This window comes from Pieris rapae, chromosome 7, assembly GCF_905147795.1.
Source record: "Pieris rapae chromosome 7, ilPieRapa1.1, whole genome shotgun sequence".
NCBI lineage: Eukaryota > Metazoa > Arthropoda > Insecta > Lepidoptera > Pieridae > Pieris > Pieris rapae.
Genome location: NC_059515.1, coordinates 3,524,029 through 3,540,450, shown reverse-complemented (window position 1 = coordinate 3,540,450; position 16,422 = coordinate 3,524,029). Strand labels below are relative to the sequence as shown.

Here is a 16,422-nt window from a genome sequence, read left to right as displayed (position 1 = left end):
GGGTGCAGCTACAGCCTCCAGAATGTAGAGCCTCCCTGCGCCGCCCACAATATTTAAATTGCACTTTAAACTTTTAGCGGTTGAAATGAAATTTGTTCGCTGTGTCAATCTTGAAATAACTCTTTATATACCTTCAAAGTAAAACAGCTGTTATTGCTTAATTATAGAGTTCAAATTTTAATGTATCACTACGCGAGTCTGTAAAAGTGATGAGTTGATGTGAGTTTCGCCACAAATGGTGTCGCGATGCAGCCGCTCCGTCTCTGTCTGTCGGGCATATATTTTGCAGGGAGATGTATTTCTGTCTCGCTCGAGTTAAATTAGTTTTAGTGGTGAATAAGTCCGCATTTACACCGTTATATAGTAGACGCCCCCGCGCCGGTGACTCGCGGTGTAATTGATGTCACGTCAGGAAGTGCATTCAGCATAGGCGTTGTAAGATATGAATATACTTCTTCCTTCCAGTATAGTTGTATATTTGAAATAAAATATTCTGTATGTAATCAGGACTAAATCAATATTTGGCTTGTTATACGACTATGATTAATCTGAAAAGAAAAATAAAGCATTGCATTTACAAAATTATGATAAAAATAACAAGCTAGAGTTTTAATTACTCGATATTTTAATCTTTAAAATATTTCAATAAAACCGCTAAGCATTCTCAACCTAATTGTTTTTTTTAGATTCTTACATTTAGGCCGGCAGCACATAGACCCGGCCGGCCCAAGCAAGGGAACTTTTGAGGGTTTGGAGCAGGACTTTGCCCTATTATGGAGTTTCTATAAACTAGAGTTAAAAACTTGTATTAAGTATTATTATTAAATTATAACATTTTTGGAAATAAAATATTTTTTATTTCCAAAAATCTTTATTATTATTATAACCTAAAGAATTATTGAGTTTTTTCATGAGAAATAAAAGAAAGACAAATGTTCCTTATTATCAGAGTATTAACAGAGAAAACAAAATGTTAGTTTTTGTATCTTGAAATTACGCCATTTACTATTACTATTACGCCCGTATGATTTTTTAATTTAATGAGACAATCAGAAGATTCAAACGACAGACGAAAAAAGACACATATTATGTAGAAAGCAAGCTAGATCAACACCACAACTTAATTCTTAGCCATGGTGGTGAAGCGTCCGTGACCGCGAATGTACAATATCCGTTCCGATATCCAAATTAAGAGAGCGCTGTAAAACAGCGCGCATCACCAAAACGCGTCTGAACACGCGAGCGAAGGGTCAAGCTATTTTGGTTGCTAGTGACGTAACTATGCACGTGTATTGAAGCCCGGTTGCTCTATCGCCCCTCTAACCCTTAACAGATGTTTAGCGACCCTAGACCGGTTAATTGTTTGACAGAATTGCTGTCGTAAAGGTTTCGTGTTGGCCAATTACTTTTCAAACGACGTCAATGTATTTGTCACATGTTCTTGAAACTTTATTCCTTGATCACATTTAGTAGTGAATTGTTGTACAAAAATACTAAAAACGTGATATTTTTTCCTATATTGCTTAAAATGGTTCCTAGAATTCCAACAACCCAATTATAACAATATTTTTGGAAAGTAAGCTAGATTTATTGGTACTTTATAATTTAGAACCAATACATATATGCGTACAAGATAAATATCATGAAATTATTATAAATATCTTCGATTTTGCCAAAAACATTTGCCAATTGCATTGAGTGAATTCAAGGTTTGCTTTAATGCTCCTTGCAGTGTTAATATGTGGTAAAATAAATAATTATATTGATAATATAATAAACTTAAATTACATTTTACTCAAAGAAAGGTCTCCTGCAAAAATTATGTATTATATTTTAGCCGTTCTTGGTATTTTTTGTAAATACATCGATTCAGTTTTTTTAATTTTTCAGAAAACTGTTGCCTAACTAATTAAAACGAAACCGTTATAATTTTAATACTAAATTATGGTTTAGTCAGCCAATTTTACTTATAGTTTAACCGATGTTTAAATTTTAAGTGAACACGATCCTCTTCTCTATCGACTCCCGCGCAGTTTCAGCCCACAACACTTTAGTAGCGCACTGCTACACGCTACACATATTAGTTTTTAATCGTAGTCATTCGTTATTACTTTTTTATTTTTTAAATGTAATTATTAAATTTGTATACATTTTAATTTAAATTAAAAATAGTAGAAGAAAATTTTCGTAATAATGTAAAACCGTTTTGCAATTTTTATCAAGTAAGTGGTTGTTAAGGTGATAAAATTCGAAGGCCATTTTTACATACCTATTTCTACCGGGACTTGTTATAATTGTTGTGTAACATTTCCTATCAAAATTCCGTTTAGTTTTATCAAATTAGGTCAATACTTTTTAAAAATGCTTGCAGAGCATTGTTATGCCTCTCTTTTTATGTGCGCATGTAACATTTTCCTGGAACGGTAAAGAAAAATCATGAGAAAACCGGCTTTACTTAGACCAAAAAAAATCGACGGAGTGTGCGAGGCACCGGAGGCTGATCACCTACTTGCCTATTAGTTTGACAAATTATCATGAAACAGATATCTGAGCCCCAGACCTAACAAGGTTGTAACGCCACTGATTTATTTTTTATATGAAATATATTGATAAAATGTTCTAAACGGGGAAGGCGAAACTATAAAACTGGTGCGGAATACGAAGTAGTAACTAAAGTAAAATTCTATTATAAGAATTTATTATATCTAATTACGATTTTTCTTATCAAAATGTACTACAACAGCCAAGTAGTTAACACTTCGGAAATAATCAAACCAAATTCGGTTTATAATCGTTTGATGATTTTATTATGAAACGATGCCTTTTATGTCCGATACATTATAGAACAACTTCATTTTCAGTCATGGCAATATATTTATGATATATTAATGTCACTTAGCCGCTACATTGTGAAAGAAAATGTCATTTTATTATGTATCTGAGACTGCAGATGCGGTTATAGTGATTCAATGTCAAATCAAATGTAATAAAAACCTTATTATTGCTCTTTTTGTATAATTCTTAAGATTTTTTATGTAAGTATTTAATAGTGTGTCAGCGGGTGAGCCACTAAACACCTTTTGAAGTAATTGTGTCGGTTTGTATACATTTTTTGCTTCACAAAATATGTCACTCGATGACATACTTACACAGCGTGCCAGTTTTAAGTGTTCGTTAAATATGTTTAATATACTTTTGATCACGAACGACGGACGGAGGTATTGCCAAAAGCAATAATTTAAATACCTAAATAACACCTAATTATAAATAATAATACCTAAATTGTATTGGATTTTAATTATGTCTAAATGAGTTAAATAATACATGTAATGTGAATCGAAACGGTTATGATTTATGGGATTAAATTTATACAGCCGATCACGCCAAACTATAAATTAGCTTAAATTGTCATATGATTAATAGAACAGACGCGAAAATTAAAAAAAAACGCAATCTACTAAAGAAACCCTTAACCTTCTCATCGAAAAAATCAAATTCAACTTTAACCTTTTCATTCTAATTATAGTTATATATGTATATTGACAATGAGACGTCCTCCGCAGGACAACGCCCGGACTCTGATAACTGATTCTAATCGGCATCTTCCATACTTTTTTTTTTTTGGAACATAAGATCATCTAGGTATCACTTATTCCAAGTCAATCAATTCGAACTTGTTGTTGTTATTTGGTATAACTAGAACATATTCCTTTTTAAGGATTAAGGAAATTAATGTGAGACTAACTAGCACAATTTACGAAACACACTCAAGGTATATTAATATATAAACTTTTAAAGATGGACAAAATTTTAGGAAACAGCACTACGTAATGAAATTGCCTTGTAAATTATTTGCCAAATTACGTAAATCGTGGTTAATAATAAAATTAAAAAAAATTGAAAAATTATGTCATGTTATTTTTTTCCCGCAAGTGTACCAATATTTTTACAAGACCCATCAGACTCATAAATTAATTACTTCGAATTCAAAACTCCCGTGCATACATGTATTATATGTATTAAATAAATAGTATAAAATAGTGTTTCTGAATTAAGAGGAAAGCAAGCAGAATATTATTATTAATACTAAGCCGTCATTGTATTTCCCACCATAAAATACAGATGTTTCCAACAAAAATAAATATATTTTCAACTAAATTAATAATTTATTTGGTTGGGTCTTTGGTTATTGGTATAAACCTTACTTATTTGGTACTTCCATTCATTAAATATCCATGGCTCGCTACCGCTATGATATTATCTGATCAGCGTTTTTTAGGTAAAAAGTATAGGTGGACACGCCGTTCACAGCTTTACGTCAATGTTTTGTATGTTTATAATTTCTATAAATATTATTATAATGTTACATATATCTCATAGATTCTGACTGATCTGAAGATGTTTAGAAACTATAATTACTGCATACTATAAAATTAAAATAAAACACTAAACGATATTTTTTTTCTCCGTGGCAAATACAATTTCTAGATGGTACTGACTTCGGCCTCTAGAGTTCATAAATTAGCGCCTGTGATTTATAACCTATAGCCTTAAACAGCCTCAGCCCTATGCAATATAAAATTGTAACTACAACCCTACCTAGTGGTTCAGTTTAAAAATCGTTTCATATAACAACCGCAAACATTTCAAATCCCTGTAATTATGTGTCATTATAAGATTTTAATGAGAATAAATACATTTCACCCCTTGCTCTCCACAAAGATATTAGCAATAAAAAGTGTTGTGTAAACAGGGGTATTAGGCGGTTCAACAATGCGCCATATTTATATTAATATTGGTTCATACTGGGCGGCGCACAGCGGGACCCGCCGGCATGCAAGGAATTAGCACGGTGCACACTAAATGCTATAATATTTGACTTGTAAAGCATACTACAATAATATACAGGCACCAGGATGTTTGGGTAGACATGTTTTCGGACTTTTTTCAGAATGGTCAAGTGTACAAGTGATCTCATACCTAGCTTCACCGTTAATACTGCAAATAACAATTGGTTTGAAAATGTATGCAGAGCAGAGCTAAAGCAAAAGATAATATTATGAAAATTATATGAAAATTCTAATATTAGCATTAGAAGAGCGCTAGACCAATTTTTTTTTTTAAATCCTAAAAATGCCTTTCATGGCTATACAAAAAAAATATTTACTTACCATAAAAAAGTAGTGATCTTGTTGTATTCTATTGGCGATCAAAAGTAAATCATAGTACATTTTAAAAATTCTAAATTCAAATCTTAGCAATCTCTATCTATGCATGAGTGAGCGAACCTTATCCTAAGGCTTTCAAAGGCAAACTCGGAAACCGTGTGTTCATTGTGTCGCTCGCCGCACGCATTTCCGCTAACAAATTGACACACATATCGCTTACAAAATAATGACATTAATTTGGAACTTAAATTCAAGTACTTAAGACATATTTTTAACCAGCTAAATTTTTTTGCAAGCTTAACGAAATTGATACTATTTACAATTGTATAAAGTCGCTCACAAATACGACAATTTGTAACTTATTCAAAAGAGTATATTATTAAGAGATCAATTTCACGTGCGGTTTCAAATACGATACCTCATTTTGCCTGATTTACCTTTGATACTGTTCCTGAGAACTCGCTCTAATTCATACGAATTTGTAAACTGTCGTATTGTGATGTGGCGAAAAGACGGTCTTATAAAGAAATCTACCGAACAAGGAAATGTCTATTCAGTTTTTTGTAACAATTCACGCAAATTATCGGCGAGCCTCATTCTCAATTATTTAGTGTGTGAAGGTTTGTTAACCCATAAACATTGGCAAAAACACTTTTGTGCATCATGCTGGTGATCAATATTACAAAGTGTTTCGCTGATATTCGAATTCCTCGGGTGATATTTAAAATAATGGTATAACTATCGGTAAATAAATAGGTATGCAGCTGTGTGGCCTAGTGGTTACAGCCAACGAATCTCATCACGGAAGTTGTAGGTTCAACTCCCGGCTGGGCAACAATAGACTTTCTGTCTTTGTGCCCATTTGGCAAACACTAGCACTTACACATCGTGGGGAAACCCGCGTGCGTTAGACCGAAAGTCAAAAATAAATATCGTGTGTGTGTGTGTGGCACAGACTAGAGGACTGATCACCTACAAGTCTAATAAGAACAATGATCACTAAACGAATACAGAAAGCTAAGGCCCAACTCTAAAAAGTTAGGTATAGGGCCGCAGTGTTTTGGTTATTAAATGAGCAAAAGTTTTTTCATATTTTATAATATATAATCACGCCTTGGTCATGTCTCAAATCTCCGATGGCGTTTTAAATGCTCTAAAAAATGATAACACCGTAAATATTACATTAATTTAACTAAAACTAAAATTTCTTGAAAGCACTGGCAACGTTAATAATGTTATAAAAATAAATGTAAAGAAAAATCCGATTACTATTTGTTAAAGATGTTTTAACCAGGTACCAAAAATGTAATTACATTAATCGTAATTTGTTTTTGAAATTAGCAGAATGTTTCTTTGACATCAATAATCATAAACAATCCAATGATTTTCATAACATTCTACATAAAATATTGGCAGGTATCGGTAAACTCGGCCCGTGTATATCAGCAGTTAATCCGCCGAGTTAACGAGACCTCGTCAAGCCTTAATTGCTCACACAACGCTACAAGTTGTTACTTTTTTAACCTTTTTAAAATTAATTTCATATATAGAAAACATTTAATTTTTTTTACTTGACTTAACTATGAGATCACTAATTGAATCCTGTTTCGTTTAATTCTCAAATAAATTATTGTAAAAACTATATTATTATTAATAGTAAAGATACATAGACGTTTATGGATTATTATTTAAACCGGGATATCAGCATATTATTATATTTTTTTAATTAAACACTGTACCCTACTATATGCGCGCGATATCGTCCAGTAAACCTAATAAGGCAATTAAAATTAAATAAGGATGTCCAGAACTGCAAATCTACAGTAGTATATAAATTAATAAAATAACAAATAAAGTAAAACAGATGTAGAATAGATAATGATGATATAATGATGATAATAATAGAACACATGAATTATTTCTAAATAATTTAGGGTATATGATGTCCATAAAAAGACAAACGCTCCTTAAAAATATGTAGGTCACATATTAGATATAAAATAACTTCCATAATTTTCCATAGATTCCATAATGTCATTGTTTTATAACGTATTGTCGGAAATCGTTTTAAATTTAAATATGGAACGCGATAAATTCACCTAAAATCAGCCTGTATACGTTGCCCAAGCCAATACTGTTTTAATTGGTCCTTGTAGGTACAGTATTAATACGTTACGGGCACTTCACGGCAATGATCTTTATTATTGCATTTTACTCTTTTTGCGGATTCTCACTCGGCTATGATGCTGGTAATTTTTTGAGTTTAAAGCATTCTAGATCATTCAAACATTTATCTCTATTTTTCATGTATACGTAGACGCAGACGATATATACGTAATATGTTTATATTCATTTTCTCACTCCTAAATATCCTAACATACTTTCCATTCATTACACATTTTCATATAAATAGTAAATAATTCAATTGTCTACAGAGCCCCGTCATGGTCCTCCCATAGCGGGAACATTGAGCTCAGTGGGTGCCGGAGAAGAGCATTCTCCACCTATTTACAGGCCTGGCTCGCAAGCGTGAGTATTACCATATTCCAGTATTGGATTTAAGTATCCTATGTACACTTCTAGAAATTCGTTGAGGCAGTATGCAAATATGTTCACTATTCCAAATTTGTTTTTATACGGTGTAATCATTTCAAAAATAGAACATATTATATAGTTTAATTGCTTGCTACCATAACGATACCACACTTTATATATTGATTGTATTTGTACGGTTCCTGGGACTGAAAGATATTTGTAGAGAAATAAAACACTGACAATATCTTATTAACAGTTACGTAGTATCCCAGTTCGTGAAGCCAAAGCCCCCTCACCAGTACTGGGAAGAGGAGACATCTCAGTCCCTTGTGCCTGAAAATCGAAACTGTTTGTTGTGTGAGAGTCAAGACTCGGGCGCGTGTCGAGCTATGCCCTCATGTGTCTACTGCGAGCCCACTGTCACTGCTCTGTGCGAGAGAAGTACTCCATGTCTGCGATGCACTGGTGAGACACAAATTCCTAAAACAATTTTTAATGGATAAAGTTTGCCAACGCTCGGCACACTGATACATTGGTAAAAACAAACACAAAATACAATTTTGAATGTGATATATATAGATATGTTTTTATATAACATTTAAATCTTTCGTTTGGTAATTGTTACAGTCATTAAGAACCCATTTTTTAAATGCATCCCAGGAGAGAAGTATATGGATGAGTGCGATTCCTGCCGATGTACCGATGGCCACGGTGGTTGGTGTACGGATCAATTCTGTGATTTCAGAGCGCTCCATATTTATGCTATGAAACTTTCGGATGGAGAATTTTACTGAAAGAATGCAATAAATATTGTTTTGAAAATAGGTTGTATATGAAAGGAAGTATAGGAACTCATTTCCTAACCCAATATTATTCTCATGAATACACAAATAATTTAATAGATTTTTATTACAAAATCATACACATATTTTTTAATATAATACTGCATGTAAGATTCTCATTTCTTGATGTCTTATATAAGACCGTTGTATTACCATCTACGAATGGATTATAATTAACTTATAGGATTAGCACATAACCTTAAAACTCAGGCTCAAGACCAGACGCGATGGAGACTCACTGTGGACGCCCTCTGCCCCATCTAGGGATTACTGAACATTAAGTCATAACATAACCTACTGGTCCTAGCAAACCATTTAGGAACCTAAAAAAGTTTTAATAATAGTTTTAATGTAGGTAATAAATTATGACGTGGAGTGATAATTATCTGGTGGTCCATGATATCTGAATTCTTAATTTAGTTTTATGTTGTAAATGTAAATATTATATTTTCAAAAAAAAAAACAAAAATTCCCAAATGTGAAACAACAGGTAACCCTTTAAGTACTAATATAAGATTATCGCAACAAAGGAATTCTATGAATGAATAATACAAAAAATATTATTGTATAAACTTTGTATTGCTTAACGATGCGCGATATTTCGGATCAATATTACATCCGTTCACAAGCTCTCACAAGTAATTACAACTCTTTACAACGTACTATTTATTTATACACACACACATTTCCGGATGATTCTATTATTTCTTTATAATACAAACTAACAAACTCTAAAAGCGCGCGAAACTAGACCGTCAAAATTTTGAATAAAGAATTGGGCTTTCAACAATCACACATAAACTAATATAAATTATGCTATTATTTATCAATGAATAATATGCCATATTATCATTACATAAGATCGATATTGCGATAAATTATCTGCAAAGGCGGGCTGAACAAGTTGCCACTGAATTTCACTAATTAACACAAATATTTACACTATAGAGTATCCTTCAAGCGTGTATCCTCCACCTCAAAGCATTAAATCTTAAGTAAGAAGGCTCAAATTAATTATTTGTAAAGGTTTGTGGAACCTGGGTGGGCGAAGGATAATCCATAATAGTGTGGTTTAAAAGTCCTTTTGTAATGAAATGAAATGTAGATTCTAAGATATGTTTGTTAGTAAAAAACGAATTGGTTTTGAGAAAGCGTTAAATACTTAAGTTAAGATTGATAAATAAATATAATTTATATATCACTTTAAACATACATTGAATTATCCGTTGAGATTTATCTTTAAGTACCGAAGTTACTACCTTCGACCATTAATCGAAGTCTACTGTATTTGTCTACTTAACCATTATACATGTACTGTTAAAGCGATACTATGATTTAACTTGTTATATAAGTTAATTATATAATATTTCATTTTGTATCATATAATACTTTAGTACTTACTAAAAATTCTAAGGATGCTCATAAAATACTTATAATGACATAAGTCAAGACCTTGGAAAAGAAAAAACATATAATGACAGACATAGCCCAAACATTAAATAATATTAATATTGTTAATGGTAAAAAAATCCATCAACTCTGTTTTGTTTTTTAAAAGTAGCAGTCATTTGATTGCGTCGCATTGGAACGTGCGCTTAATAATTCGTTAAAATTAAAATATCTATTTTGAAGAATTTGACTAAGGAGCTGGAAAAATACTTAAGAAAAGCATTAGGGTTTCATATGGAGGAGCCATATTCAACTCTTTTTTAAAGACAGAACTTCCATAAATGACCTACAGACTCAAGAAATAATTTAAAATGTTATAAAGTTTGTCTCACACGATCCTCGTGCGACTGTTTGTTTAAAACAGAAGAAGTGAAGATTTCTATAAAAAATGGTATAATATACGTTGGTATATTATACCATTTTTTTTACCAACCATTTTGGTATGAAAAATGTGTCAGCGTGCCTGGGTGGCCAGAATAACTGTGCACTTTTCGCTGAAATCAATGAGAGAGAGAGAGAGAGAATTTTTCAAGGCTGTTTGGGTTTGTTAGAAATAGACGACCGATTGTTAAATCGTAATGGACAAAACATTGCTTCATCATTATGCATTTTTTTTATAATATCGCGTATTTTAACTTTTTATTATGTTACCATGGCCGTATTAGTCTTGATCTTACGCGTGCCAAAAAAGCTAACATTAAAACTATTTAAAACAGTTATCAGTTATGTAACAAATAGGTCATTGGCAAGATTGATTTCATTAATAATGTCAGGTGGTCCCGTCACACGAACAAAAAGCATATCGTACCTATATGACCGATGACCGGTGATATTACCTGCGCATTATCAGATAACTCGATATTCAGACTTCATTACTATTATAATCGCTTAAAGCTTGATATATAATCAATACCCACTCTATCAAATCATAATGTAATTGCTATATAATATTAAACATCGTAATAAATAAAATAAAATAATAATTGTCTATAATTTTACATGACCTGCGAGGAGTGAATACCTCCTCCAAGTACTTTCATTAATTGGTTCTCATCTTCAGCGTTATTTTCCAACCTTTCTCCACTTTGTTTTCATCTTTCCAGGTTTATGGTGGACGTTCTCTATTTTTTTTAAAGAACAACCTAATAAGGCCAGTTTGATCGCTTTAATTCGTCTACGCTCTCCGTTTTACAAGAATTTTGGGAACTAGCAAACAGTGTAATCCCCACCCGGTCACCACGGTCTTCGTCTTCAAATGCTTTAATGCAAACATAACTTCATATCATTTTGGATGGTATATTGTGTGCTAACTACCTCATCACCTTTAGTTCTATTCAGTTACTTGGACACAAAGGACGTGTGATAGATCATCTTAAATATTTTAAGATCAAATTAAATATCCGTCTCATTATGAGATGATGATATATATATTACACCATATTAAATGCTGGCCCTGAACCCTCAACGAATGCATCAAACCCCGAAGGATGTTTCAACGTGTAATTTATTTATCGACTTATTTTAAGATTTAATAATAAATTAATAAGATATTTTCTCTATCTCTGTTTATTAACAGATTATCATAAATAGTTTACACACGAAGCAATGTACAATGTATTTGGCATACTATTTACAGGATTAAGTATCTAATAGTTTTTATATAAAGATAACCAAGCTTTATATCGCAAGTTTATTATAATCGTGTGTATTTAATAACTTGAAGTGATTAAATTATCCGTTGGGAGTCCACAGCTGCTGATAATGTTATCATCACAGATAAGGTACAATAGTGAAATAGCCCGTAGTCCGGGTGTAATTTAAAAATATATAACATACACTACTTTGAATTTTATCTCCGAGGCTACATTTTCTTTTTACTTGCATCTTTCGTTAACATCACTACATAGTATAAAACAAAGTCGCTTTCTCTGTCCCTATGTCCCTTTGTATGCTTAAATCTTTGAAACTACGCAACGGATTTTTTTAATAGATAGAGTGATTCAAGAGGAAGGTTTATATGTATAATAACATCCATTAAATAGTGGAGAAGTACTGATATTTTTGAGGTTTCTAATGTGATGTCGTAAATAATTACATTTTTTCCGCTTACATTGCAAACGCATGCTGAACCCTACGAGTTTTATCAAAATAATGCACTAAGTATTGTACACATTGAAAAGGTCTACAGAAAAGTCCTTGATGGTATATGTCTATCTCTTATGGATAACCCACATTTTTATATACAACGTTCACAGATTTTCTGTAGTGTATTTAGTATCAGCATTGCACCTGTGCGAAGCCGGGGCGGGTCGCTAGTTGCTTATAAAATAAAAAAAACGTGCTTTATGAGGCACTGAATGCTAGAAAATATATAACCTAACAAAACGTGTTTTCAAAATATATAATTTAAAATATCGTTTTCTTTTATTTATATATATATTTTTTATTCCCTATCCTAATGCGAATAATAATAGTATTCATGGCCTTAACTGGGCAGTACTTTCTCCTTCTCCCCCTTTCTTTCTTTTTGCTGCTAGCTTCCTCCTGCTGCTGTTCCATTTTTGAAATTAATTAACTGTATTAAAACATATGTTTAACCTATTTCAACTAGAAAGACGAAAGTAACATTTACAAACTACTACTTTAAGTAATAATAATTGAAAACTAAACCGATTCTAAAGTCTTTAAACTGTGATGCAAATTGCTTTTGCAAACCAGTTATTTCTATAATTTAACATTTAATATTTTTTTTTCATATAAACATTCTCAAACAATTAATTTCAATAAGTATAAATCGACCCACGACGGATTGTTAAATAATTTAAGAACAAAGGATGCAAAAATTAGCGAATTTATTGTATACCAATTAAATGAATGAACTTATTGACATAATATTGAAATAAACAGGAATAGTTCTCACGTGTGTCAATTATTAGCGGCTGAGTGAGTGACCCGCGTGTGAAATTACTCGTTCAATAAATGTCATGCATTGCCTATTGAGGGGCGAGTTCAGAGAATGACATTCGCGAATTAGCTGATCACTCAACTCGTTAAATCAAAGACTGTACAGATGCTAAATAATTTTCTTTTCTTACTTATATTTGGTATATAATTATTGCTTTATTTAGTTTAAGCGGATTTTGTCAGTGACAGTTTGAGCGGTGTTGGCTTCCAACAAAACAAACAAAATGGCTTTTCTTCCCATGAGCCCATTTACCATTTGCTCAAACGGTAAAGAAAAACTTTGTGTGGAAACCGGCTTGCCTGAGATCCAAAAAAGTCGAGGGCGGTTGTCAGGCACAGCAGGCAGTTCACCTACTTACCTATTAGATCATGAAACAGATACAGAAATCTACCCCAAAAAGGTTGTGGCGCCACTTGTTACTCTTTGACAGACGTCTGGCCTAAATTCCACCTGATGTAAGTAAGATGGACATGGAAGCCTATGCATGTAAAGGCCACGCCTGCCCAGGATATATCTAATTAGCCGCTCCTTAAAAACATATTGTATTTTTAGACTATACGGAAAGGGGTTAGATGATTTAATATTTGATTAAAAGGACGACAGTAATTAGGTTGGTGTAATTAATAAACCATACTGTCTAACTAATTCGTATCATGTTTTAATATTTTTTAATTTAATGTGACGACCTCATGTCATGATGATTTTTACTAAACATATAATAAAGATCCTCACACACTTAATAATTTAAACGTCTCAATAAATGACCCACTGGATATATGCATATAATAAATATGCTTGAAATATAAACACTAATATAGTAATATTATTAAGGATGGCGTCTACGGTTAATAATTAAATAAAAAACGTTTTACCCAAATGATCTTAGTAGCGAACAGTGAAAAAGTTATCTTTGGATGGAAAGAAAATATCACACAATAGACACGTGTAATCGGAAAATGCATTACTTGTTTCACAACCACCAAGACATGTGAGAGATGTAAGTTCCATGTATTCTATCTTTCTAAAAAGATCATACTGCTCTCCATAGACCGCGCAACGCTCTCTCTAAAATTACTGTCTATGGGCTGTGACTTCTGCCCTTTTTGGGCGTCCCGTAGGCTGATTATGCTTCAAAAAACTACGTTAACTTTTATAACACATAAGCAGCGTTTAGGTTCGTCAATGAGCATCGCATATTAACTCCGGTGTAAAGAAGGGTACAAATCGCTGTATAAACTTAATATCGGCCAAATTGCCGTCGCCGGGGGGCGCTGGGGGCGGGGGTGTCACCCGGGGAGGGGGGCATCGGGCAAACATCTGAAGCTTTTATTGCGATGATCGTGTATTGATTCCGCTCATAAGCCGCTGTTACAAGGATAATTTCATCTGGCGGAGCGCGGAGCGTGCGACTTTCGCTTGGCTCGCTTAACTTTAGGGTTGTCTACTGTTTAAAGCTAGTCAATTGTATTAAAATGTAAAGTTTTCTATGTGTTAAGTTTGCCTTTATATAAGATTAATTCAAGTTCCGGTAGAGGTAAATTTCAAGTTATTTCGCTTCTAAGGATTTCGGCGACAACCCTTTAATTCCAAGTTAAAGTTTTCTATATTTCTTTCTTTTCACCAATAATTCAAAAGTTAATATTAGTGTAATTACTTACTAATATTATTTTTATTGTATCTAAAGAGTCCCAATTCTTTAAATATATAAACAGAGGGAAAATTTAGCATTCTAATGTAAAATGTATTTTCGTTACAGACAAAAATCTATAAAAATGTAACAGTATTTTTCTAAAGGCAATATATATCTATATATCTTGCCTTGTTTCATACAAGCAACGCTTAATAAAAATATATCTTTTGATGAATCATACTTTCGCAGCCCTGAAGCCGGGAGCGGTTACATTTATTAGTTTATTCAGTGGCGGGCGAGTCTTATGAGTCTCAGATTAACCTTATTTCACTACATATTAGTGTGTTTGCGCCGCGGATGTCGTCCCCACTGTCCCACCACCCCACGGGACGATATTACTTTTGCTTAAACTCTCCTTTATCAATTTTGATGAATTTTGTTCGACTTTTTTTTTGCTGACTGATGTGTTTATAGGCCAGTACTGAGATACGTTATATTTCCTACAATTATATGATATACAGAAGAAAATCATGAGAAATATGCTTAAAATAATTCTTATCTTCACCTCAATTAATGTATTGTCTGGTGTGTGAATTAATAAGTAGATTAGAGTAATAGATCGACATTTTTTTAAGTGTTTTTTTTTTATTTAAGAGATCGTAAATGGAAAGAAACCCCATCTAGTGTTAAGTGATAACGGCCCGGGCCCCATGAACTCACATTGCGTTGCCGGCCTTTTAAGAATTGCTACGCTCTTCTTTGTAGGAAGTCGTATTGGTTCGGGGGGTGCCGTATGTGTGTGTATTTGAAAACAGTACTCACCAACAAGTTATGAATAAAATGAATCAGTGAGAAAAGTTATACAAATTACAAATAATATATTTTTAAATATAAAATGCGATAATGGGTTTATTTCGTTTGATTACAATCGTTTAGAACACAATATTAACCAGCAGTTTAAAATATAAATATTATGCGATTACATTGAGCTGGTTTTAATGAGCTTTTAACGAAACAATAAGTGTCAACTGCATGACGGTGACTGTACTCAGATCGTGGGGAGTAGGTACAATGCGATTCTAAAATCAAGATTTGTATTTAATTAGCAAAAGTTTCTTTTATTTTGATTTTTTAAAATTCTAATGCAATTTATAGCAACTTTAAAATGTCAAATTTGTGATTACTACATGAACTCTTGTTTCTAAGGATTTTTGTGATATATAAGCTGCTATAAAAGCAAGATGATTATTTATTATGATTTCTAGATATTGCATTATATACCGATAATTCTTTCATTTCTCCACAAGCATCTTTGTATACACTTGTGGAAATATGACGGTGCTGCTCGGAAATCGAGCAGCATCAGGTCGTCGACCATTCTAACCAATCTATGGCCATCCCAAAGGCCCCAGTTTCTAAAGTCAGGAAGTTATTTATATCTTAACGGTCGGAATAATAATATTAACGCATTTCAGGGTGTGATGAGGTCGCATACATTGTAGCCGCACTTAACAATGATTTAAATCACAATTAGTCAAATGTATTAAATAATTTTTGTTTGTTTGTTCCCTTTTTTTAAATCTTTTTATTGTTAAATATATCATGTATTCCATATTTGGCTATATTCTCAGTGTATTTGTATGTCATTATGTATAATTTATGTTAGCTGTAGGAGTACTAAATAAATAAATAAATACCAAAAGGTACCGCGTCAAGCTTATATATTTTCTAAAAGAGATAATATTTTCCTTCATTGCCATTTTATTCTTACTATAAAAGTGAGGAATTAAATATCAGGATAACAAAGTGGTCTACGCCGAGTGGCTGTGTCTG

At 32.6% G+C, this 16,422-nt stretch overlaps 1 protein-coding gene across 1 annotated transcript; it reads left to right on the top strand.

Annotated features, from left to right (window-relative positions):
- Window positions 1–7,312: 7,312 nt before the first annotated feature.
- Window positions 7,313–8,527, top strand: LOC110992735. Its single transcript, XM_045628899.1, has 4 exons — window positions 7,313–7,417; window positions 7,604–7,697; window positions 7,960–8,168; window positions 8,331–8,527. Exons 1-4 carry the CDS (start codon window positions 7,360–7,362, stop codon window positions 8,495–8,497), a joined length of 528 nt encoding a protein of 175 aa, XP_045484855.1. The 5' UTR covers window positions 7,313–7,359; the 3' UTR covers window positions 8,498–8,527.
- The last annotated feature ends 7,895 nt before the right edge of the window (window positions 8,528–16,422 follow it).

Excerpts from the sequence above, each read along its gene's own strand:
- LOC110992735 (XM_045628899.1), top strand. The coding sequence starts at position 7,360 with ATGATCTTTATTATTGCATTTTACTCTTTTTGCGGATTCTCACTCGGC. Across the intron at positions 7,418-7,603 it reads CTCACTCGGCTATGATGCTG|AGCCCCGTCATGGTCCTCCC; the intron begins GTAATTTTTTGA and ends AATTGTCTACAG. Across the intron at positions 8,169-8,330 it reads TCCATGTCTGCGATGCACTG|TCATTAAGAACCCATTTTTT; the intron begins GTGAGACACAAA and ends TAATTGTTACAG.